Source organism: Manihot esculenta, chromosome 13 (assembly GCF_001659605.2).
Source record: "Manihot esculenta cultivar AM560-2 chromosome 13, M.esculenta_v8, whole genome shotgun sequence".
Lineage (NCBI taxonomy): Eukaryota > Viridiplantae > Streptophyta > Magnoliopsida > Malpighiales > Euphorbiaceae > Manihot > Manihot esculenta.
In genome coordinates, this window is record NC_035173.2 from 29,491,243 (window position 1) to 29,517,560 (window position 26,318).

A 26,318-nucleotide genomic window follows, 5' to 3' on the forward strand; every position below is an offset into this window, starting at 1 on the left:
TGAAATGCCATGATTTTATGCATGTGCATTGATGATATGCTATGTATGTGATGTATGTGATGCGGGTTCATGTATTTCCACATGAACCATATGATGCTAATATTTTATGTGATATGTGCTGTTTTTCAGTAAACAAGATGAGAGGAACTCGTCGATCTGCACGATTGACTGGAGTACCACCTTAGGATGATAAATAAATAAGCCATTATTTAATTTTTTAGTTATTAATATATTATTTATATTATACTTTTTATGATAATCAATTTTTTATAAATATTTTATTAGTTTTAATATATTATTATAATAGTATTATAATTAAATAATATCAATTATAAATTTATTGATACATAATTATTATATTATATATATTTTTTTTTATTATTAATATATAAAAATACTATAAAATTAATAAAAAAATTGCATAAAAAATATTTAAACTTATGATATTATTTCATTATTAAACATGCACAATATTACTGAATTAAATAATTAATTAATGAGAAATAGATAAATAAATAAACTAATTAATATGAATATTTAAAATTATAAAAATTAAATTTATATTTTATTGGATTGTTATTGTACAACCGTATACATTGCAGACTAATATTAATTTTATAATATAAAATTATATAGTGTTAGTAATTTTTTTAATTTTAATATTAATAATAAAATATATTAAATATTAATATATTAAATACATTAATATTTAAAATTATGAAATAAAATTTTATTGCGATAACACTTATATAAAATTACTGAATTATTTATAATTTATTAAAATAAATAAATTTATTAATTAAATTGTACTTTTTTTCAGAAGCGCCTAATACTTAGAGTCTAACCGTCACGTAGACGGTTAAACTCTAAATTCATAAATATTTCTTTTAAATTTTAAATTAATAAATTTTTTTCACTGCAACTCCAACTTGGTAAAAAGTCTAAGTCTATTAGGAAAGTAAAAGAGTTTTACGGTGAGGAGTGAAAAATATTAAAGAAGTAGTTTTTTTATTTTCTACCATTTAAAATAGTAAAACAATCATTAGTGGACACTTAAAAAATTTTTTGGATTGATATTTTTGTAGATAATATGTAGAACGATTCATAGAAAGTGACATAGGAGGACTTTGGCGATGCTTAAAAGACTCATGGTTTTGTGATTTTATTGGTCCTACAATGAGATCATCAATTTGAGGCACTAACCTTCAAGCAATTTATAAAGGATATTGATAATGTTTTTTAGTTGTATTATGGTGGAGAGTGATAACAAGGAGGTGGTGGATGATTAAGGGTTCTTCTCTCATCCCTTTTGAGTTCAACGAGATAGTTTTAGCCATCAGAAGTCTTATGAATCCTTTTTTGGATTGTTTTTAAGAATACATTTTTAGAGAAGTCTTGTGATGTAGCCCAATATATAGAACATATGAATCAATTTCTCAAAAAATAAACATTAACCCTAATGAAATTGCTAATTTGACACCTTTTAGACAGACATAGGCACTGTACACATTTATCAATATCATATATAACCTGTCACTCATTGTTAGTGATAATCACAATTATAAACGCTAGGGAAAACTGATCCTTCCTGAAATGTTACATCTTATAAAAATACATAGGAAGAAAATTACATGGAGTACAAGATAACCATTGAGTAGATATAAAAAGAGTAGCAAAAACATCATGTAACTGTGAAAAGTCGAGTAAAAATTCAGGACACAACATGTAAAGGTTTCAGAGTTATCTTATCAAATACATACCGATTGCGCTCTTTTCAAATATGTCAAAAAGTAAGTATAATGAGAGCTAAAAGGATAGACTGCACTATTTTTTATAAGGACTATGCTAATAAGGCCTCCCACCACACTAAGAAACTAGAAAAACGAGTAGAAATAGGTTTACACGCATAAGGGTTAGTGAATCATATTAAGCGAGCGCAATTACATGAAAGAATATATGCTCAAGAATCTCAAGCTCATACTGATAAAAGTAAACACCTGAAATCTAAAAGATAACCATGTCTAACCAGATTGATCAACACAAGTAAAGAATTATGAATCGCGCACCAAATAAAAACCTTTAACTTCCACATTACTTAGAGGGACTAAATATTTTTCTATGAAGAAGAGTAATGATTCGCTGAGGATGAAGTGTAAGTGAGCCAACCAGAGATTTAAAGACGACAGATTAGAAACTGATAATCCAAATAAACAATATATTGGCCATTCCCTTTTTAAGGCTAAACTAGAAAATCTGAAGTATCAAAAGGAACAACAAAAATAGCTAATATCACCTTATGTGAAAAAAGATGAAAAAAAAAGTTGGTAATACCAGTCTAGAGTAGTATGATTAATTAAATCTAATATCATATGAATGTTACAAAGAAACTTAAATGGACGTTGTAGGTCAAACCAAATACGAGTAGGGATGAGAAGCAAAAGCATAAGCGGCCTATATCAGATATCCATCATTTTATAACATTACACCTTAGCTCCTATTTACATACTTTGGATTGGGAATCACACTGAGATATGATTTTAATCATATATATATCATCTCATTTGTTAGTTTTGCGAAAGATAATATGTCAAAAACCCTTAAAATCTCCTTGTTTCGGGATAAATATTTTTATTATTTTTTAGTTATTGGCTCATTTAATAAAATTAATTAATAAAAAATATTTTTCATAAATAAGTTATTTTTTAAAAATAAATAGAGATTATTCCATTCCAAAGGAAGAAATTAATTACAAAATAAAAAATATGAAAAATATGCTTTTATATTAATTTAAAAAATATATATATAAAGAGATAACTATACCTTATTGATTTTGTATTTTAAAATATGTGATAGTCCCTGTTTGGTTGGATATAAATAAATTAAATATAAACTTTGAAACTACGTAATTTATAAAAAATATATTTTTTAAGAATTAGGACATTTTGAACTAAATAATATCTAAATATAGACTTTGAAATTACGTAATTTTTTGTTTTGTTTTTTTGAAATTTTTTAAAAAAATTAACTTTGGATGGCTTAAAAAATTAACCCTAGCAGCAGCGGAGTAGGGGTTGCTGGAAATTTTGAAGGCAGAGCTTAGCTTAGTACAAAAAGAAGTAAAAACCTTAAAATCAGGTGGGGGACGTTATTGCCTGGATTTTAACAGAGGGAAAATAGGCTGAGGATCAGGCTCACTGTTTCCGCTATTCTCGCTCTCTGGTCTCCCACTTTCTTTCTTTCTTACTATTTACTGCCTATTTTTTACTTTTTACCTTCTCTCTTTGCTTGCCATTTCAGGACTCTTTAAGGAAACCGGAATTATTATTTTTCTCTACTTTTCTTTTCAGGTAATTTTGTACTTTCACAAAAGAAAATTGACCCCTCCTCATTTTACATTATAATCCACTAATTATTATAGTTGACTCAAAATATTAAAAATTATATATTATAGTGAAAAAATTGGAAACTAGATTTAAGAATAAATATGTTGACTGAAAATATAATTGTCCAAAGGATTTTGTGATTATGAAAAAAAATAAATAATTAATTGGTAAAATGTTAACTTAGATTAATAATTATATCTTCTATTATTGTAAATTTCAACATGATACTTGATTAATTATATTTATTTTAAATATATTAATTTTTATTAAATAATTATAAAAAAATAAATAAAAATCATAGAATTAAAAGGGCATTTAATTAGTGGATTGAACTTGAAATAAAAGAATGGAAAAATTACTTTTTAGTTCTTGAAGTTTAACACAATTAACACTTCTGTCCCTCTATTTTGGCGACCCAACACTTAAGTTTTTCACTTTCTCTTCCGTCCAAATTCGTAATCCTTCCGTCCATTTAAACCGTTTGGTCAAAGAGTCAAAGGTGAGATGTGATAATTTTTTCCAAAAATATCCTTCTTTCAATGTGAAATTCCAGAAGAAGAAGAAGAAGAAGAAGAAGAAAAAGAAGCTGCAGAAAGAGTAGGAAGAAGAAGAAGAATAAGAAGTTGCAGAAAGGGTAAAAAGAAGAAGAAGAAGAAGAAGAAGAAGAAGAAGAATAAGTTGCAGAAAGGGTAGGAAGAAGAAGAAGAAGAAGAAGAAGAAGAGGGTTAATTTTGTCAATTCACGTGTCCCAAACGGCTATTTTGAACGGTAGGACTACGAATTTGGACGAAAGAGAAAGTGAGAGATTTAAGTGTTGAGTCGCCAAAATAAAGGAACAGAAATATTAATTACGTTAAATTTTAGAGACTAAAAAATAATTTTTCCTAAAAAAATTAATTATAAGCAGATTTAACATGTGAGAGCTTATTAAATAAGGTCAAAATTACAACTAATGAAAAGTTGTTCATCATTAATTAAGACACAAAATACAAAACTAGGGATATGGATAGTACAAAGATCCGACCCGCTGTCATCCAATTGCATGAAAAGTGGAAACCTGCATGCACGACAAGTGTGTCAAACTCTGCTTACACGACAAATACAGACAAAATCACACCATTAAAACGGCAAGGACATTTTCGTAATTTTATAAAAAAACCCAAAAGCAGGAGAAGCGAACCCTAAAAATTCTGAAATTTCAGCCACCCCGGATCTTTCGCGACGTTGTTTCAGACAAAATTTCTTCTCCGCAGTGCTAAAAAGTCGGTGTCTATTTATTTTTTTAACATTTTTATTTTTTTTAATTTCTAAATTTTTTATTTTAAAAAAAACAAGAAAAACGAAAACCCTCTGGTTTTACGCCGGTTGGCAGCAGAAACCGCTCAGCTAATACCCATTATATCTAAGCTACACCTTCTAACTTATTTTCTCTCTCTCTTTCTCTCTCGCTCGCTCTCTTCTGTGAACGAGGACTTCAGTTTCTTCTTCATCGTTTGAACTAGATTCTCTCTTTCTTCGCTCTGTCCAGTGGGTTATTTCATCGAATAGCTTTCGAGCTTCCGTTTCAGCACAAAATCCCAAATGGGTTTTCATGCATTGTATTTCTAGAACATAGCTCTTTCAATCTTTTCAAAACAAATCCTTTGATTTTTGTTGATATTTTGCGTTGGAGAGTTGGCGTTTGTGATTATCGTGCTAGCTTTTTCTTATTTGGAATGGGTAGTTTTTAAGTAAAGGATTAAGGAAAAGTTTGTTGGGGGTCGTCTGGAGGGTTAGGGTTTTTATTTGTTTGTTTAGCGAGAAAATTTTTGTTTTTAATGTTGGGTTTTCTTTAGTTCTACTGGGTTATCGTTTTCCTTTTAGTTTAATTAAAAAAAAGGGTAAAAAGGGAATTTATGGCACCAGCTACCAACTGGCTTTCGTTTTCACTATCTCCAATGGAAATGTTGAGGTCATCTGAATCTCAGTTCATATCTTATGAGGGCTCCTCCACTGCCTCTCCTCACTATTTGATTGATAACTTTTATAATAACGGTAATAACTTACACTATTTTCCTTAGTTTTCCTTCTTCTTTTCTTTATCCCCTCTTCCTTTCTCTGCCCTTTTTGGTTGTTTATCTGTTCTGAGATGGCTTTATCTTCTGTTTGTTATCCGAGAAAGTGCTGGAAAAGCTACAGAGGTGTTTGTTTTTTATTTTTTATTTTTGGCAATCAAATGGAGGAAGTTGCCTGTTACTGTTACTAGTTGAAGCTCACGCTTGCACCGGACACGTGTTTAACCGACTCAAATCTCACTAAAAACAAGCAAGTCCCAATTTTCTGTTTGGTTGATAAGAAAAGTGAACGAAAGTATGGATTCGCATACAAATTCATGAGGGTTATCTGAGTATTCACCATTCAAATACACAGTTTCTTTCTCTCTGTGTTCAAAAGATATCCTTTTGACAGATACCTTAGTGAATCATCATTTTAAGCTTCAAATTCAAGTTATATCTTTGTGGAGCATTTTCAGTATCTAAAGAGTCTTTATGTAGCTCTCAACTTTTCCCGAGTCACCGGATTAACCCGCTTATCACTTTTGCAGGCTGGGGAAGTACCAAGCAGGAAGCTCAAGAAGCAACAACAATGGCAGAAACCTCGATTCTCACAAGCTTTATGAACCCAGAAACCCACCATCAACAAGCACCAAAACTCGAGGACTTTCTTGGGGATTCATCATCATTTGTTCGATACTCGGATAATAGCCAAACGGAGACCCAAGACTCATCTCTTACTCACATCTATGACCAGGGTTCTGCTGCTTACTTCAGCGACCAGCAAGATCTCAAGGCGATTGCTGGGTTCCAAGCCTTCTCAACAAACTCCGGGTCGGAGGTTGATGACTCTGCCTCGATAGCCAGAACTCAGCTTGGCGGCGTTGAGTTATTGGGTCACTCGGTTGAATCAACCGGAAACGAACTGGGGTTCTCCAGTTGCAACGGTGCAGATAACGCGTTGTCACTTGCGGTTAATAATCAGAGTTCCACAGAGAAGGCTATTGTTCCAGCTGAATCTGATTGCACTAAAAAGATTGCTGATACTTTTGGCCAGCGAACTTCAATTTACAGAGGAGTCACTAGGTAAGCCTCCACTTTTCAATACTTTCATTATTCATTATTCATCACTTCGTCTAGTTCTTGTTTCTCCATGTTTGTTTCTGGGTTTGTCTTGTTTTATCCATAAATTTTATGGGTTATACTGGAATCTAATTATGGGCCCTTTAATCAATCTTCCCTAATGAAGTGAATATTGGTGCAAGTTTGATTTTTTTTCCCCCTTTCTCTTTCTTTCTTTCTTTCTTTCTTTCTTTCTTTTTCTTCCCATATGGATAAATGAAAAGCTTGCATCAAACGTGTGCCAAATCAGTGACAAAAGACTAATTCCTAATCTTCTGAAAAAAAATTGCTGCAGGCACAGATGGACAGGTAGATATGAGGCGCATCTGTGGGATAACAGCTGTAGGAGAGAGGGCCAGGCCAGAAAAGGGCGTCAAGGTCCCATCTTTCTCCTCCTTTCTCTCAAATTTACATTTTAATACATATGGGACAATCATATATTTTGTAACTTTGTATAAAAATGGATTGATGTACTCTTGATACTGAAAAGAAATTTGCATGCAATCGAAGGCATTTACTAATAGAGAACGGATCTCGTAGTAGTGGAGGGGTTTGCAGCTGAGCAGCTTTCGCTTCTTGTTTCTGATATTTATTATTATCGTCAGTCTTTTGTGATGATTGATAAGACTGATGATGGTATTTCTAAATTTTTTCTACTGTTGCATTTCTTTAAAATTTTTCTTTTCTTATCCTTCAATTATGTGATTGATTTGATCAGGTGTGCCGCCACTTTTGTTCATATTCGGCTCCACTCTTCCGTCTCTCACCTCACCTGGGTCCCTCTTCTCAACTGCAAGGTTTTGTTTGACACGACCCTCTGCCCGCTTCCACCCCGCCACCATGCCTCAGTCGTTTCAGATATCAATGAAACTCTGATATTTTTCTCTCAGCCATAGCTTTTTACCTTTTATTTTTTTCTGCTTTTCTTTTCAGCCACCTTCTGAGGGTGTCTAGGTTTGACCTGTGCATCAACTTTCAACTCAAATGATAAATTTGACCCTCTCTCTCTCTCTCTCTCTCTCTCTCTCTCTCTCTCTCTAAATATAAAAATACCCGCATCCCACCATTATTGCCGAAACTTGCTGACAATGGTGCTGCCATGATGGCCTAAAACTGCAGCTTCTTTCACACTTCTTCTAATGTATATACATACAGCGAACAAAGTAGCCACTCCAATAATATTATCATTATTCTTATACTAATAAACAAAATAAAACTTTTGTCCTGCATGTCGAAATTAATGGGTACCACTATTATCTTTCTGCATTTATTCACATATGTACGGTTCTTCTCTTATTTTATTTTTAATTAGCTAAACTTGGAGTGATGTATTCAGCTGATATTTTTTACCACCTTTTATCCTCCTATTGACAAATATCTTTTTCACGTTTTGCATGAAAACGTGGGATCGTGGATTCTGGCTTTCGATTAATGTTTTGAATCTGTTCTACAGTATACTTGGGTAAGCTAAATCTTCTTTTATTTGTTTATTCTGGACTACTCTTTAAAGAATGAGAGGAAAGATCTGTGATTGAAGAATCTTGTATAATTTATATAGGTGGATATGATAAGGAAGAAAAGGCAGCTAGGGCTTATGATTTGGCTGCTCTGAAATACTGGGGTCCCACTGCAACCACCAACTTCCCTGTAATATTTAATTTCTTGTCACTTTCATTAAATTGTTGACCTTTGCATTTGCATGAGAAGCTATGGTAGCCTTTACTAAGCAAAGGCAGCATGTCTTTCCAGGTTACACACTATACCAAAGAACTAGAGGAGATGAAATATGTCTCGAAACAAGAATTCATTGCCTCTCTGAGGAGGTATATGCCCATGTAAACTCTGCAAGTTTTCTTATTTAAAAGAATTTTCCATTCATGTACTTATCTTTTTTATGAAACTGGTAGGAAGAGTAGTGGGTTCTCAAGGGGAGCCTCTATATACAGAGGAGTAACAAGGTTTGTGCTTTTGTGTTTCTAGTTCTTAATTATCTTTTGGCTGCATATGTAAGCCAGAGGTGACATTGATACATGTTTGATAAAAAATTTGCAGGCATCATCAACAGGGTCGTTGGCAAGCGAGAATAGGTCGTGTTGCTGGAAACAAAGACCTATACCTTGGGACATTTGGTGAGGATATGATTCCTTGTAACTAGAATGCTACCCTTCGCTCTTTGAGTTTAATATATTTCCATATCTAATCGGTTTAAATGGATCAGGAAACATTAGGCACTGTATTGTATAGGGGTGCTAGTTACAAAAAAAGTGTCAATTGTATCAATGAATATCTGACTTTTAACTGGTGTGACAGCCACTGAAGAGGAAGCAGCTGAGGCATATGATATTGCAGCCATAAAGTTTCGGGGTATGAATGCAGTGACAAATTTTGAGATGAACCGATATGATGTGGAAGCTATCATGAAGAGTGCTCTACCTATTGGTGGGGCAGCGAAGCGGTTGAAGCTCTCGCTTGAATCCGAGCAGAAACCAATGCTGAACCTTGAGCAGCAGCCTCAGAGTAGCAGCAATAATATCAGTTTTGGTTCAAATCCAATGCCAACTGTGTCTGCTATCCCTTGTGGCATCCCCTTCGAAAACACAACAGCACTCTATCATCACAATCTCTTCCACCACCTTCAATCTGCTAACAACTATGGTGGGACTGATTCTTCTGGCTCCACCTCATCGATGGCCAGTCCGATGACTTTATTGCCACCGCAAACAGCTGCAGCTGAGTTTTTTATATGGCCTCATCAATCCTATTGACCAAAGTAGTTTTAACTTTAGAAAAGCAGCTAACATGTAGCGAAACTGGCTGGAGGATCAGATGGATCTTCCCAGCTGACAGAATTGCCGACTGTTTTAGCTTAATGTACCTCTTTAATTAACTTTAGCAGGAGTAGAAAAGAAAGACAAGGAGGTTTCCCTTTTTCCCTTTTCCTTCTTTTTAGTTGTAATGGCTAAAGTTTCAGATACAGTGGGATGCTGGATTTTGTAAGTAGCTTGTCTGAAATATGTGATGAATGATGGGGCATCCATTTGCTTTACCAGTCTTTGAGCTGATTACCGAATTTGTCTAATGGATGAATTCGTTTTTGCCGTTAAAGATTTGATCAATTTCAATAAGATAGAAAGCTAAAGATTTTACCAAAAGAGTTGCTAGACATAATGGTACATGATAAAGTGTTACTGAACAAGTACATCAATGCGAGCCCAACCGGTCTAAGCCTTTGCGAGCCTCGACGGACCCTGGTTGGACCCTCAGGGCCTCCTCAAAAGCCCATTTGGCATCTTCCCTCATTCCTTTCCACTCGTAACATTGGCCCAACAAACAATGAGCTCTTTCTCCTTGTCCGCTCAGATTCACAGCTTCCTTTAAATCTTCAATAGCCGAGTCAACTCGCCGTCTCCGATTCACAGCCATCTTCAACTCGGCCATCTTGACCAACGCATCTCCACGCTCTCTTCCCTCTAGCGACTTCACGCGCGGTGACGACAGCGCCGATTCGATAGTTTTTAGGGCAGATGCTTTGTGACCCATGAGATCGAGAGCTAGTGCCTTGAGAAGTAGAGGAGCGGGGTCTCTGGGAGACAGTGAGATAGCGGTTTCGGCTTCAAGGAGTGCGTTTTTGGCTAGGGTTTGAGATTGAGATTTTTGAGATGTGGATTTAGCTCGAGCTAAAAATTGAGTACCTTGAATGAAGTGGCGATTGGACTGCAGGGAAGCTCTGTTCTTGGTGCGGAGCTTACTTAGGGCTTGTTTGGGGAAATATTGGATGGCTACGAACATGGCGACGGCAAATATGAGAATAAGCACTTGAACTGCGACATCTGTTAATGCCATTTTCGAGAGAGAGCTACTTCGAGTCGCAGAATCCTGTGGCCGGAGTGGAGCAAGCGGAAATACGAGCGGCTGGTGGAACTTTCAGGTGCTGATCTGATCTCTGGCGGGCTGGGCTTGGCTCTGGTTACCCTTAGGCCTGATCCAATGGTAGAATTGATAATCTTAAAATACAATTTACAAATATATTGTAATCTTAAATTTATTATATAATAAAATTTTTAGGATGAAGATATAGGAACTGTTTGATTAAGTATTTTATTATACACATTAATTAATTATATATCACTTTTGATGTAGGATATTTAATTTAATAATTATTAAATTTATTTTTTATATAAAGTCGAGTTTGGAAGTAAAGCTATAATGCAGAGATTGGATAGGGTTTTGGCAAATGTGGAATGGAGGCTTCTTTTCCCCAAGGCTTTTATCTTGTATCAGAAACTCTGAGTCTGATCATAGACCTATCATTCTCAGTCTGGACTTAAAGATGCAAATGGGCGGTGGCTAGAAGATTCTCAGGAGCTTGCATCTGAAATTAGCTCTCATTTTTAGGTCTTTACTTGTTCCAATACTAGAGGCGAGGAGGAGGTGCTTAATGGCCTCCCCTCCTTAGTCACTTCTGTTATGAATGCTCAACTCTTGGCCCCTTTTACTGAATCCGAAGTCAAACAAGCTGTTTTTCCTCTGGGGGGCATGAAAGCACCGGACCTAGATGGATTCTCGTGGATCTTTTATCAGCATTATTGGGAGACTCTTCATTATGATATGTTCAATGCTGTAAAAAGCTTTTATGATAATGGTTTTTTGTTGAAAGAAATGAATAGAAACTAATATAGTTCTGGTGCCCAAATGTAAAGGTGCTGTTAATATTAATCAATATAGGCCTATAAGCCTATGCAATTTCATTTATAAATTGGTCTTCAAATCTATTGTTAATAGATGGTTTCTCTGATTTCATATGAACAAAATGCCTTCATTCCCAACAGGACTATCTTGGACAATATGGTTGTAGCCCATGAAGCTTTTTTCAATCTGAAGAAATTCATGAGCAAAAAGCATGCTATGGCAATCAAGCTCGATATACATAAGGCATATGACTAGGTAGAGTGGTCCTTCCTTCGTAAGGTGCTTTTTCATTTTGGTTCTATTGAGACTTGGGTTAACCTAGTTATGCAATGCATGACAACTATTAACTATTCTATTTTGATCAACAGTGTCCCATCTGTTCCTTTCTCTCCTTCAAGAGGATTAAGACAAGGAGATTTATTGTCTCCATATATATTTGTATTTTTAACTCAAGCTCTATCAAGTCTCATTGCAAATTCAAAAAATTTACTGCTGTTTGAAGGGTTAAAACTAACAAAATATGTTCCTGTGATAACTCATATTCTGTTTGCGAATGATACCCTTCTGTTTGGTGTGGCATCTAAAGAAAAAGCAATGACTTTCAGCAAAATTATTAAAGATTACTCTCTAGCCTCTGGTGAAAATGTTAATTTTCAAAAATCTAGTATCATGTTCAATAGAAAATGCCTTGTGAATCTCAAGCATGATATTCTTCCAAAATCTTTCTGTCATAAGTGAATAGCCTAGTTTCTAAATTTTTGTGGGAAAGAAAGAAGAAACTAGTAAGATTTCTTGGATCAGTTGGAGACAATCGTGTGTATCTAAATTTAGAGGAGAAATGGGTTTTAAAGAATTTGAGAACTTTAATATTTCATGCCTAGCTAAAGCAAAGTTGCATATTGATAACTTGCCCTAATAGTCTTTGGACAATACAGTTCTCGCAGCAGAGGCCCAAGCTGTTCTGAAAGCTCTTATTTTGGTCAAACAGGTGGGAATCTCAAATGCCATTATTGAATCTGATTCTTAGTCCAGATTTTGGAAAACAAAAATATCAATTACCAATGGAATGTCAAAGCATTTGTTTATGCTATTCTCCAAGTAAGGGTGGCCGATTTGCTCTTCATTGAAAGAGTACATAGATCATACAAATGTAGCTTTTTTGAGAAAATTCTTTTTTTTCTTGTATCTTTGTGCTGTGATTGCTCTACTTTACACTTAAATATGATTTCATGTCAAAGAACCCTTGGGGAGAAAATCTTGTACAAGGAGAAAACTGTTGATTCCTCCACTCACATAGAAAATGACATTTTTAAACATTTCCTTTTAATCCCAATAAACACAAAGTGGAAAACTAAAGCAGCAGAAACAGCAACAGCCCTTCCTAAGTGAATCAAACAACAAAACACTACTCCATCACAAGTTGCATATGACGATTCATGTCGTCCAGGTAACTGCTGCATGTATGATCTTGTACATAACAGCCATCCAAAACCACAGCTCTTCCTGCATTAGTCTTTTGTTCCAACTCCATAGATGCTTCTTCTTCACCCTTCAGTAGATGCACTACCTGAAATTTTGACACGTTACTGATATGAACTCTGCCTCTTGTTAATGAAACAGCAATCAACAGAAACATAGAACTGAAAATTTTCGTACCTGATTCATGTATGGGCGCGTAGATGGTAAGTGGTTAATGCACATTAGAGCTGTAAACATTGCACGTTCCATTTCGTTAGGATCATAATCGTCTCCTAATCGGGGATCGACTAATTCCGTAGCGTTGTTTTCCTGCAACAGTGGTTTTGCCTGTGAAAGAAGAAAGAAACAAGTGCAGGAAAGTTTGTCAATGTCATGAAAAATGGCATTAGCAATAAAGCTCAGGATTATATCCAAGAGCTAACCAATTAAACTGTCACTGCCCATCAAATTTAGAGTAGAAAGCATGAAGCAAAATCACTTGGATCTCCATGGACAATAATGGAAACAAAAACATATCTTACCCACATCGCAAGGCTTTGTCTACTCGAATCAACTGCATAACGACCTGTTATTATCTCTAGTAATAGAACCCCATAAGCAAATACATCAGTCTTCTCATCAACTATCCCGTGCATAAAAGCCTCTGGAGCCAGATATCTGAAACCCATTTTAAGTTCCATGAGCCCAAATCAAGAAGACATTGAGATGATAGAGATGATAATGCTGAAGTTGTAAGACTAACCCAAATGTGCCCTCAATGGGAAATACAACATGCTGAACCCAATTTTCTGGAAGCCACTTTGCCAATCCAAAATCAGAAATCTGCAAGGATAGACAAAACTTGAGAGCTTATATATGTTCATTTGATAACAAACTCTAAAACATTCATGGAGATGATATTTACACTGTGTTTGGATAAGTAGTGGGAGGAAAGAAAATAGGAGGGGAAAATAAGTGGGGAAAAGTAAGTGAAGGAAAATATATTTGTTTTCCTTTCTCTTGTTTGGTTGTGAGGAAAATAAATCTATTTTTCTTTGTTTAAAAAGTGGAGAGAATAAAAATATTAATTTTAATTTACATTTATACCCCTTAATCGATAAAGACTTATTATTTAATAATAACAATTAGTTCATGAACTCAATAATTAATTATAAAATAAATTTAGATAAAAATTTTATTGCAAATACTAAATGTTTTAAAGCAATAAATGAGATTTTATGAAAATGGTAAATATTATGCATAAATAACAAGAGTAATTGTAGCTTTGAAAAAAGAAAACAAAGGTAATAGTGTAAGGTTATTTATGTAATATTTTTAAGGAAAGTACACTTCCTCTCCATCTTGGAGAGAAAGGTACAGGATGGAAAATTCATGTTATTTTCTCCCTTGTTCCCAAACAGGGGAAAGTGTCATTGTACTTTATTTTCCATGGTGTATTTTCTTTCCCTCCCTCTTTCCTCTCCAAACACTGCATTAATTTTCTTTGAATTGAAAACTGACCTGAGCTTCATAATCTTCACCAAGCAATATGTTAGAGGCTTTGATGTCTCTATGGATAACGCGTCTTGGGCATTCGTGATGAAGATACTGCAATCCTTCTGCTATTCCTATACTTGCCTTGAACCTTCTCTTCCAATCTAGACATTCTTCTTCCCCTGAAACATTGAATGTCTCAATTATTAGAGAAATCAAACTACTTATGACTTGGAACTAGAGTTATGAATTAGTAAATAGAACATTTCTAGTGACAGAACCAATATATATTTATGTTGAAAGAGAATAATAGATTTGGAGTTAGATGCGGCACCATGAAGAACAGAGGCAAGGCTGCCATGTGGTAGATATTCGAGGACAAGATGCAAATCACCATCTACACTGAAACCAAGCAATTTAGCAGCATTGGGGTGGTTTATGTGTGCAATAATGCCAAGCTCTGATAAGAAATCGCCAATTTTATTCTCTTCTTTCTTGTCAGACTTGACTATCTTCTTCACAGCTACAACTTGACCGTCCGGTAAACGCCCCTTATATACTTTTGCATGACCACCCTTCCCAATCATATTCTCTGCAATTTTTTTTGTATAATCAGAAACAAAACAAAGTAAAAAACAGTGAAAAAAACAAAATCTACGTTTCAGCAATGACTTCTTAACATCATCTTGTGCATGATGGTATAACAAATAATAATGTAACATATTTGGACATTAAGATAGCATATGATGTAATAAATGATATATGTAAATATCACACGTAGTACTTCTGTAAATTAATGTAAAATTAAGGTATCAAAGCATTATTATAAGCATTTGCTATCAAAATTAAGAAAACTTAGATAGCCCAGAAGTCAATAACTAGATAGAATTTAGTATTAGACCTCACAACAACATAAAAACCTAGGAAACATATGTCAGCTAATATAAAAATATTTTCTGCTATAACTGTCTTAGCCATTTTCACAATATCTGCAAACTGCTCTGGATGAACACTGACAAACCACCCAAAATTTATTAACTCAGTGCTAAAGTCAGCAAAGGAAGACATTGAAGCGGATGGCTACCGAAAATTATGAATAAAAACTTGGTTTTTCATGGCAGACACAGTAGTTGAAAAGTATGGTCCCACCATTGCTCCTCTTAGTTCATCCTAAATAAAAGTTAGTCAACAGAGTCTCTTCCCATTGCATTGATTGCCACAGTTTGGAATTTGGATGTTTTCTTTCGAAATTTCAAACAGGTAGTTGGCAACTTACAATGTATTAAACTATGAAATTGACCTCCATTAATAAACTAAGGAGAAAATTGAACATAACAAACAAGGCTCTGAGAAGCAGAAATTAAAACATAACTGTTTAGCATATACCCATAAGCTGAAAAATGAAATTGTTTTATTCTTTCTTCACCTTACTTTTTCTTTCTTTAAACAAGAGTAATAAGAATATTTTTCTGGTAAATGGATTGGTAAAAGAATATTTTCAGTAAAAAAAAAAACTCTCTTTGTTATTTTTATAAATTTTGAAAATCTTGTTAATCCTTTTGCATTTTATACATTAATTTTACTAATATTCTTTTATGTTGCAACCAAACAATGAAAAATAGGTAATTTTGATTTTCCACGAAATAAATGGGGGGTAAATTTTTAGAAAAAGAAATTCATGAAGTATGAGGTAAAAGGGGAAAAAAAAAAAAGCAAAAGGGAACAAGTTTTAATTGAGTAATTCTTACCAGAGCTAAAATTATCAGTTGCAGCCTCAAGTTCTTTATAATCAAAATTTCTCCAGGATGGTTTGGGAATCGCCATGCCTCCCCAATCAATCATCAGATTAGGGGAATTTTGCATTTTAGTTAATTTCCTTTTCAAATTCCTCTTAGCAATAATATCATAGGTTTGGAGCAATGGGATCACTGAAAATCTCCTCACCGATTTCTTCTTAAACGTATCAATCATGTTCTTCCATTGTGGCAAATTTGCCTCACTTCCCTGGGCTAATTTCTCGGTAGAATTTGCGCTGCTGCTGCAGCCGCTATCTGAGCACGGACTTAACATAGGAAGCTCCAATACACATCTTGGGGAGGGTTCATCAAGGATGAAATCCCTCTTTTTCTCGTCATTCTGTGATTCCATTTCTGGGAATTCTAGGGTTTCTTCTTCTGTAAACAAACAAACACAAAAAATATCATTTGAGTGATGGAAACAAAAATCAACCACCATAACCTCTTCTTTTGTAGCTACAAAAACAGAGTTCTCTTCCTCTTCTACCACCGTAGCTGAGCAATAGACAAGCAAGGAGCAAAGGAAAGATACAGGATGAGGGAAAATGAAAAAAAAAATGTTCAGTTTCCTTTTCCCTTCCTTCCTCTGCAACCAAATAAGCAAAAAAACTGGGGAAAAAAAAAGCGGTTTACCTTCCATTGCCATTAGCTAAAATTTCTGGGTGTTTGATACTTTACACTTATATCAAAGAAAGAGAGCTCTTTCAATGAAATAAAGTAAATATCAAATACCCCGAAACAAAGAACCCTCAGAATCCCAATCTCTTCATAGTTCAAACAGACTAGCCAAGAGAGAAAAAGAAAAAAGACCCAGATAAATATACAGAGAGAAGAAGAGATAGAGATGAATGGAGGTCTCTGAGAATGGTATATCTTTAGGATTTGGCTATTCTTGAACACAGAGAAAGAGAGAGAGAGCTAGAAACAAGCATGAGGATGATTGGAATCTCTGCTATATTTATACAGTTTCTGTTACTCTTCCATTGATATGTGTATTATATGAAATCAAATTCAAAAGAGAAAATGAAGGAAAAGAAAATTATTATCATATATGGTGATAAAATCATGTCCGTTAATCTTTAGTGTCGCCATTTTTGCCGCGACTAACGCTTGAAAAGAAAGAATTGGAGGGACATAACGAACCCGCCGGTTCGAGAAGTAAATATTATGATTTTTTGAGGGCTTTTTGGGTATTACAAAAATAGGCCTAAGGGTTGACATTCTATACCGTACGGTGCCTGTTGAGTTTGACGGTTTTGACGGTTGTTTTGCAATAAAGCTAATAGTAATTTAGAAAAGAGTTAATTAAAAAACAAACTCTATCCATTTTAAATTTTTATAATTATATTCAATATTAATTTAATTATTAATTGAATTTTAAATTTTTTATAAATTATTTTAAATGTATTTTATTATTAATTTTATTATCCATGTTTAACGAAATTACTATATTATCTACTATATTATTACTACATAATCTGTCATGCCAATAACTTTTAAAGTATAATAAACAAAAATTTAAAAGATCATAATGTAATTATAATTTTTTTAAAAATTAATTTTTTTATTATTTTATCTAAAATTAAAATTTATAATAATTAAAATATTTAATATTATTATTATATTTAAAATTAACCTCCTAAATTATTTTTTAAATTCACTCTAATTATTATTTTAATTAAAATGTATGTGATTAACAATATTTTATATAAAAAAGCTATTTAAAAAATATAATTTAATAATAAAATTAAATTAATTATGTATTTTTTAATATTATAATAATATTTAGAGTAGATTTCAGAAAAAAAATAATTTAAGAGGTAAATTAATTTGGAATTGAATTAATATAAAATGGTATACTTAAATTATAGATAAAATTAAAAAATATATTATAATAAAAATATAAAATTTTAATTTTAAATAAAATGATAAAAAATCTTGAAATTAAAAAGAATTACCTTTTAAATTTTCATTAATTATACTCTAAAATTTGTTAACATAGCAATGATGTGATTATTCCGTTAAATACTAACCATAAAAATAACATTTGAAACAATATATAAAATTTAAAAATTTAATTGGTAATTAAATTAATATAAGGTATTATTATAAAAATTTGAAAAAAATAAAGAATTTTTTGTGATTGCTTCTCTAAAAATAATTATTTTTTAGTTAAATCTAATATACCTATCACGTCGGATACAAAATTATTATTGAAGTAATAAATTTTATTTTTAATATATATTAAATAAGGGTATGATAAAAATTTTATAAATAAATTATAAAAAAATAAGTATAAGAAAAGAAGTTTTTTTTTTCATCAATAAAAATCCAAACCGTAATTTATATTTATATTTAATATTTTAAATTTTAAATGATAAAATTAATTTTTTTTTAATTTGTTATAAAAAATTTAATTAAATTTAAAAAAGTTAATGGTAAATTACAATATAGTCTTTAAGATATTATAATATTAATAAAAAAAAATACTTTTCATTTGGAATTAAGAATTTTATAAATTTTTTCTTTCTAAAATTTTTGTTTGGAATAGAAAATTTTAAAATTTTTTAATTTAAAAATTTTTCATCACGTATGAAGATAAAATTATAAATGAGTTTGTAAGAATTTATTTAAAATTTTTTGTATTATTTAAAATTTTTCTTACAAAATTATTCATGTCAAACGAGTAAATAATTTTTTAATTTAAATTTTATATTAAAATTAAATATATTTTATATTTATTATATGTAATATTAAATATATTATAAATATTTATTACAAATAAATTCATATTATATAAAATATCACGTATATTAAAATATTTTATTGGATACTTATATTTAATATTATAAATTATATGTATATTTTTTATATTTAAAAATTTTACTTTATGTTAATAATATTTTAAATAAAATAAAATATTATATGTTTTAATTGTAATTTTTTTTCATATTTTAAAGTTTTATTAATAATTTATAATATTAAATAAAAAGAAAAATATGAAAAATAAAGAATAAATAATGGAATTAATAAAAAATAATATTATTGTAATAAAAAAATATATATATATTTAAAAATTATTTTATTAATCAAATAAAATTTTAGAAATTATATTATAATTTACCATTAACTTATATAAATTTAATTTAATTCTTTTAACTACAATTGTTACAAATTGAAAAAATTTAATTTTACAATCTAAAATTTAATTTGTTGAATATAAATATAAATTATCGTAAATATTTAGATTTTTTTTAATAATTTTTTTCATTAAATGACGATAAAAGAAATTTTTTTTTCTGTGATTACTGGCGTAATGAGAATTAGAGGTGTAATCGAGTCGAGCCGAGCCGAGTTTTGTAAAGTTTAAGCTCGTTTATTAAAAAAGTTTGGAAGCTCGAGCTCGAGCTCGAGCTCAACTCGAGCTCTAATATTTGATTCGAGCTCGGCTCGAGAATTAAATATTATAATCGAGCTCGATTCGAGCTCGACTCGTGAAAAGATCGTTCGATTTAATAACGAGCCTAATTCGAACTCGAGCTCGAAAAGCTCGATTAAGAAGCTCGTTAATAAAACTCGAGCTCGAATTCGGAAAGCTCGATTAAGAAACTCGTTAAAAAAGCTCGAGACTGAACTTAAAATTAAAAAGTTTGGTTTGAGCTCAAGTTCAGGCTCGAACTCGAATTAATAATTACACTTTAATCAGTTTTTAATCATTATTAATTTAAATAATATTAAAAAAAGAGAGTGTACATAAAAAAAATTATGTAACACAATTTATAACTAAAATAACACAAATAAATATAAATTCAACAACATAATAAAATTAGATTACACACAAAATTTAATATCAAACGAATAAAGTTGATTCCAACTTCCAACAGTTGAAACAAGCTAATATAATTTAATTATCTTCATAATCATCTTCATGCTTGTTCAATTAGTTAACTTGAATTTCAACTTCAACATTCATATAACCTTAATTAATTATTATTAATATACTTTGATAATTATTATCATCTTTTATATTGTATGCTTAATTATATACAAATTTTTTTTTAATTATACTTTAATTTTAAAATATATATAATTTTTACAACTCAATTTATCATGTAGTACTATAATTTTAAAGAATACTTATTATAATAATTAATATTAATTATTTGTGATTATACATTAATTTTATGGAATCTTATTATAATAATTATATACAAAAGATTTTTATAATTTAATTTTAAAGAATATTAATTATAATAATTAATCTTAATTATTTGTAATTTTCAATACTATAATTTTTAAATATTTATAATAGTTTAAATTTTATAACTTTATAGTTATTTTTATTTTTTTAATAATATATGAACTTATTCATAAATTTATTTAACGAATTGGTTTATCAATTTATTTAAACAATATTACTCACGAGCCTATTTAACGAGCCTGCTCGTGAGCCTTCTCAACGAGCCAGCTCGCGAGCCTAAAAACGAGTCAGCTCGCGAGCCTAAAAACGAGCCAGCTTGCGAGCCTTAACGAGCCGAATACTATGGAGCTCAAGCTCAGCTCGTTTAAGTGACGAGCCTCAAAATTAAGTTCGAGCCTCAAAATTAAGTTCGAGCTTGGCTCGTTTAAAAAACGAGCTGAACTCGGTCGAGTTTTTATCGAGTCGAGTCTCGAGTAGCTCACGAATAGCTTGGCTCATTTACAGCCCTAATATGTTGGGTTATTTTTGATAACGGTAATTTTGTGTCGAGACTCGCCTTGGGAAAGGTGAGTCTTTGATGATGATCTGAGTGTTAAAGCGTCCAGATCTTTCTTTTTTCAGGCTGCGCCGTATTTCTCACTTATCAGATTCTTACCATGTGGTCCAGTCTCATGGTAACAGCTCATGGCCTACTTTGGGCGATTGTTATGTAGCATCAGAGGTCCCCTGTTGGTTTTCAATTATTCAGATTCGAAGGAGATATCTGTTCTCGAGGTCTGAGGCACGTGGCCTCCTAAAATTGGTTTTTTGTTGCTCATGTCATTTCGCCTATCTAACTCCTCAATGATGATTGTATTACTTACTATGTCGCATTTAAAATCTGCTGTCAAAACCTTCTTATAAAAGCCTTTCTTCATCCTCAAATACTATTTTTGTTATCTCCTATGATCCTTTGCTTTCAGAAAAACTTAGTTTGCAACTTCTTTTATGCTTATATTCTATACGGTAATTTCTGTTTTCCTTCAGTATGAATAGAAATACTTTTTCTTCTTCTCTTTCCCCTAGCGGGGTTCTACCTCTAACTCCTCTTCTAATAGTCTCATTTGTACTCTGACCTCTATCATTTCATTGAGGGAGACTCCGAAAAGCGAAGGCGGCTTGATTACTGACACCCTTTTTTTCCTCTCAAAGCGTGATGTAAACCGTCTCTATAATACCTATCACATTTCTCGAGAGATTTTTGGTGTTTTTGCTCCTTCTCCACGCATCCGTGTGAGTGACTTGATTTCTACTGAAAATACTATTATAGTCTTTGAGGAGTAATTAAAGGCGAGTCTCTGATTTTCTATGCACCCATTTTTTGTGGATATCCTTTGGTTCCACAAGCTTTCAGTTGCCCAACTGCATCCTAATAACTGGAGAATCCTAGTAGTTTTTTGATTCGTCTACCTCAATAACCACATGGAACCGAGTGTAGTGCTTTTTTTCTAGCTATACCAGCTGGGAATCCATAAAAATAAAGATTTTTAGTACTTTAAGTACTTCCCTTTCTGCCTTTTTGTAATTTCAAACTGTCATGGTTACTTATTTTTCTCTTTTTTACAGATATGGTTGGGTCTCCAAGCAAATTTGCTGAAGCAGCGCATGCTGCCCGTAAAGGCAAGGCTGTTGCCGAGGCTACTAGTACCCCTGTTAAGTGCGCCCGCCCTATGAAAGATGTGATCATGCTTCCTCCTCCCCTGGCCACACCTGCGGTAGAATAATTGGCCAAATTTCAGCCTGAGTCTTCTGCCCTAGGTACTTCTGCTTCTATCCCAGCTTTTGAGTTTCTTATTGCTGCCCCATTTGAACTTATTCTTGCGAGTGTGGGGATCGAATCTTCCTAGCCACCAAGCATTTAGTGCCTGACATTGGCACTAAACTGGGTGCCCCCTCTCCTTGATGATCCTACTTTAGGTCTCTTGCTAATCAAAAGTGCCCTGAGGCCTGCAGATTGCCGTCGTCGGGATGAGCTTGAAATAAACAAGCTTTTTGATAATGTTATGCACTCTGCGTTGGAGGGTGCCCTTTGTGCCTATGTGGTCAAGGAATACAATAAAGTCTTGAGGTGAGAGTTTGGTACAAACGAGACAGACATGAGGCTATTGGCTGAGGAATGCTTGTGGTTGAAGGCTCGAGTCTATGAAGTTGAAGGCACCATGAAGGAGACTCTAGAGTTGGTAGATAAGCTCCAGGCTGAGCTGAATGAAGCAACGCTTCCAAGCTAGTCCTTGAGAATCGAGACAAATTTATCGAGAATCAGATGACTCTATTGCATCACCAAGTCCTGGAGCTTCAGGCTCAAGCGGAGGGGGCCCGAGCTGTTTCTACCAGGGTTGTTGAGCTTGAGGTGGAGCTGCAGGATACGGTGTTTTCAAGGTAGGGAGATGATCGTATAAGGCCAAGACTCGGTGAAAAAGGAATTGGTAAAACGGTTTCCTCTCGAAGACTCGGTGAAGAAAGAGTTAGTACTCTCACTATAGAATTTGATAGGGAAGTGATTAAATTTAATGTTTATGATTTTTAAAATATCCTAGTGATGTAAGTCATGTTGATAGTATAGATGTTCTTGATACTTTAAGCCAAAATATATTTAAATTAAATATTGATGAAAAGTTAAATAGTGCTCAATACAGGGGCATGGACATGAATAATTCAAAGCCATTAAATCAACAAATTATTGCTGATAAAAAGTTACAAGAGACTGTTCATACTTTAGACAATATTCTATCACTACCCATAACAGATTTGCTCAAATCAAACTCACAGCTACAACCATCTATTATGAAAGCACCTGAATTGGAGATCAAGTTGCTACCTAATTACCTAAAAAATTTATACCTAGGGACTGGTGACACACTTCACTTAAAAGAGAAGAAACTAATCATATTACTTCATGAGTACATAGAAGCAATAGGAAGGGTTATAACTGTAACGACCCGAAAATCGGACCGCTACCGGCGCTAGGATCCGGGTCGACTTAAGGCCGCCGGGACCCGTAGCAAGCCTGACATGTAACCTGTAAACCTGTTTAATCCCATACATGATCAACAATCATACATAAAAATTAAAACTTTCCTTTTTCATTCATTCCTCATACACCAAACTCAACCTGTGCATGCACTAAACATAGTCATAAACTTGACCTCTTTATGGGATCTCATCAATGCCCCAATGGATGATATACATGTGTTGAGTTGGCTGACATCTGTATCATCAAATATCTAAGATCATGCATCAACAAGGGATTACAATACTCATAGGGTCAAGCACATCTATAACCTCAATATACCTCATTACATAATATACTGAAATCTCTTACATCATCTTACAATTTACCATAGTACATTTGTCATGTCCACAATCTAACTATTACATAACATACTTCAAAACTCTGGCTAACCTCCTGGTCTACCCTGTACCTGCACATCTGGGGTTAGGGGAGAGGGGTGAGCTACAAAGCCCAGTGAGCAGAATAATAGAAAACAATATTTAAAATCTCATGCCATTATGTAATGCAACACATCACAACTAATCACATCTCGGATGGTATTGTCACCTATAGTCCTCTACATAGTCCAACTGTGCCGGGACGTAGAATGGGTACAACCGGTCTTTCTCTTAACATAACATATCATACATACCAATGTGCCAGAGACGTAGAATGGGTACAACCTGGACTTTCTCTTACATCGTGCCAGGGACGTAGAATGGGTACAACCTGGACTTCCATACCATATCATGCCGTAACATCATCATACCATATGAGGACTAAAGGATCATCCAATAACCAATCCACATCAACATCATAAATGCAATGCAACATATTCGTGAATACTAATGCAAACAACCTACTATATCTCATGGCATTCATGATGCATGGATCGTGCTCAAAATTCATATTTCATTTATTTTAAAACTTAAGGTTTATTCCACTCACCTCTGGCTAGCTCTGACAAACTCTGTAGCAGCTGGCTCACTGCTGGGGTCCTCGGTTCCTCGGGTCCGAACCTACACAGGTGGACTCCAATGAGGGACCAAACATATATAAACATAACTCTAATATACTCCCCAAAAACCCCCTAAAACAACTACATAAAAACATGCAAGAAATGGCTGGACAGGGCACTTTCGGCGGCAGGTTCGGCGGCCGAAAGTCCCTCCAGAGCCGAAAGTCAGGCAGGTTCGGCGGCACCTTCGGCGGCCGAAACTCCCAGACAGAGGCGAAACTCATGCATGTTCGGCGGAACCTTCGGCGGCCGAAAGTCCCAGACAGAGACGAAAGTCTCCTTTCGGGGGCAACTTCGGCAGCCGAAAGGCCTGCCTCCCCAGCCATGTTCGGCGGCCGAAAGCTCCTTCGGCTGCCGAACCTGGTTTCTGCCAAAGGGCAGAAACTTGGCTCCCTTATGCATTTATGCCTCCAAAACTAACCAATCATGCATAAACCTATTCTACAACATTCCCAAGCATTCACAAGCAAACATACAAGCTCCTAGGGGCATCAAACCAACAAAAACCCCAACTATAACACACAAGCAACTCACATTGTTCAAAAACATAACATTTGCTTAAAAACTCATACAACCCTATACATGCCATTCTACCCCATAAAACAACTTAAAACTTACTTAAAACATACAATGAGCTTAAGATCGGCTCTTACCTCTTGAAGATCGAGAGAGAGACGACCTAAACTCGGAGATCCAAGCAAATGAGCTCTTGAGTTCCCAAAGCTCCAAAACTTGTCTTAAATGCTCAAAACTTGCAATGAGAGGTGAAAACTCAAGAAAGATGGAGGAGATTTGGAGAAAGAACACAAGATCTGGGGAGAGGGAGGTCGGAGGCTAGCTGTGGCCGAAAATGGGAGAAAGCTCGCCCATTTCGGCTAAGTGACCCTTTTATAGGTGGCTGGCCAGGCCACGTTCGGGGGCCGAAAGTGCCTCCGCATGCATGCCATGTTCGGCGGCCGAACTTGGGTTTCGGCGGCCGAACCTGGGTTTTCCTCCAAAGACTTTTCATGCAAAAACTCATTTAATTTTCATACTTAAAACCATGAAATACTTTAAAACATTTTATGAAAACATGTTTCTACCCTACTAGAGGCTTCCGACATCCGAGATTCCACCGGACGGTAGGAATTCCGATACCGGAGTCTAGCCGGGTATTACATTCTCCCCCCTTAAGAACATTCGTCCCCGAATGTACCTCAACTAGCACACATAGCATGGCATTAAACATAACATACATACATAGCACATAAACACATAGAGATCTAACCTTAAAAGAGATGAGGGTACTGCTGGAGCATAGACTCCCGTGTCTCCCAAGTGCATTCCTCCAAATTGTGGTGGTTCCACAGGACTTTCACCATCGGGATTTCCTTGTTTCTTAACTTTCTGATCTGGGTGTCTATGATCCACACTGGCTGCTCAACATAGGTGAGATCCTCTTGGATCTCCACATCAGGCTCACTAAGAACCTTGCCCGGATCTGACACAAATTTCCTCAACATTGAAACATGGAAAACCGGATGGATTCTTGCCATTGAAGCAGGTAAATCCAGCTTGTACGACACATTCCCAATCTTTTGCAAGACTTCAAAGGGTCCGATGTATCGTGGGGCTAGTTTACCTTTCTTCCCAAAGCGAACCACTCCTTTCATTGGAGACACCTTGAGCAATACCAGATCCCCCTCCTGAAACTCTAACTGTCTTCTGCGGACGTCTGCATAGCTCTTCTGTCTACTGGCAGCAGTCTTGATTCTCTCTCTGATTATGGGTACCACCCTGCTGGTGATCTCTACTAGCTCAGGCCCTGCCAAGGCCTTTTCTCCAACTTCCTCCCAGCAAACAGGTGATCTGCACTTCCTTCCGTACAAAGCTTCATATGGAGCCATCCCGATGCTAGCATGATGGCTGTTGTTGTAGGCAAACTCCACCAAAGGTAGATGCTGCCTCCAAGAACCGCCAAAGTCCAGCACACACATTCTGAGCATATCCTCCATAGTCTGGATCGTCCTTTCTGACTGTCCGTCAGTCTGGGGGTGGAAGGCAGTACTGAAATCCAACCTAGTACCCATGGCATTCTGTAGACTCCGCCAAAA

General features: G+C 34.1%; 3 protein-coding genes across 5 annotated transcripts; 1 reads left to right on the plus strand and 2 right to left on the minus strand.

The window, feature by feature from the left end:
• Positions 1-4,772: 4,772 nt before the first annotated feature.
• LOC110629118 (AP2-like ethylene-responsive transcription factor AIL6) lies at positions 4,773-9,587 on the plus strand. Of its 2 annotated transcripts, none has more exons than XM_021776029.2 (9): positions 4,773-5,417; positions 5,968-6,502; positions 6,834-6,916; positions 7,992-8,000; positions 8,097-8,185; positions 8,288-8,361; positions 8,446-8,496; positions 8,591-8,667; positions 8,849-9,587. In XM_021776029.2, exons 1-9 carry the CDS (start codon positions 5,279-5,281, stop codon positions 9,301-9,303), a joined length of 1,512 nt encoding a protein of 503 aa, XP_021631721.1. In that variant the 5' UTR covers positions 4,773-5,278; the 3' UTR covers positions 9,304-9,587. The 2 variants fall into 2 exon arrangements, with proteins under 2 accessions (XP_021631721.1, XP_021631722.1); XM_021776030.2 differs by lacking the exon at positions 4,773-5,417 and adding an exon at positions 5,779-5,869.
• Positions 9,588-9,645: 58 nt separating this feature from the next.
• Positions 9,646-10,553, minus strand: LOC110629119. The gene has a single exon (XM_021776031.2). It carries the CDS (start codon positions 10,379-10,381, stop codon positions 9,740-9,742), a length of 642 nt encoding a protein of 213 aa, XP_021631723.1. The 5' UTR covers positions 10,382-10,553; the 3' UTR covers positions 9,646-9,739.
• Positions 10,554-12,426: 1,873 nt separating this feature from the next.
• LOC110629086 (receptor-like cytosolic serine/threonine-protein kinase RBK1) lies at positions 12,427-17,083 on the minus strand. 2 transcript variants are annotated; one of them, XM_043949843.1, is made up of 8 exons: positions 16,609-17,083; positions 15,928-16,470; positions 14,514-14,771; positions 14,207-14,361; positions 13,449-13,528; positions 13,228-13,363; positions 12,884-13,033; positions 12,427-12,794 (listed from the first exon to the last, which is right to left on the minus strand). In XM_043949843.1, exons 1-8 carry the CDS (start codon positions 16,619-16,621, stop codon positions 12,633-12,635), a joined length of 1,497 nt encoding a protein of 498 aa, XP_043805778.1. In that variant the 5' UTR covers positions 16,622-17,083; the 3' UTR covers positions 12,427-12,632. The 2 variants fall into 2 exon arrangements, with proteins under 2 accessions (XP_043805778.1, XP_021631643.1); XM_021775951.2 differs by having other exon boundaries at positions 15,928-16,353; positions 16,609-17,081.
• Positions 17,084-26,318: the final 9,235 nt, after the last annotated feature.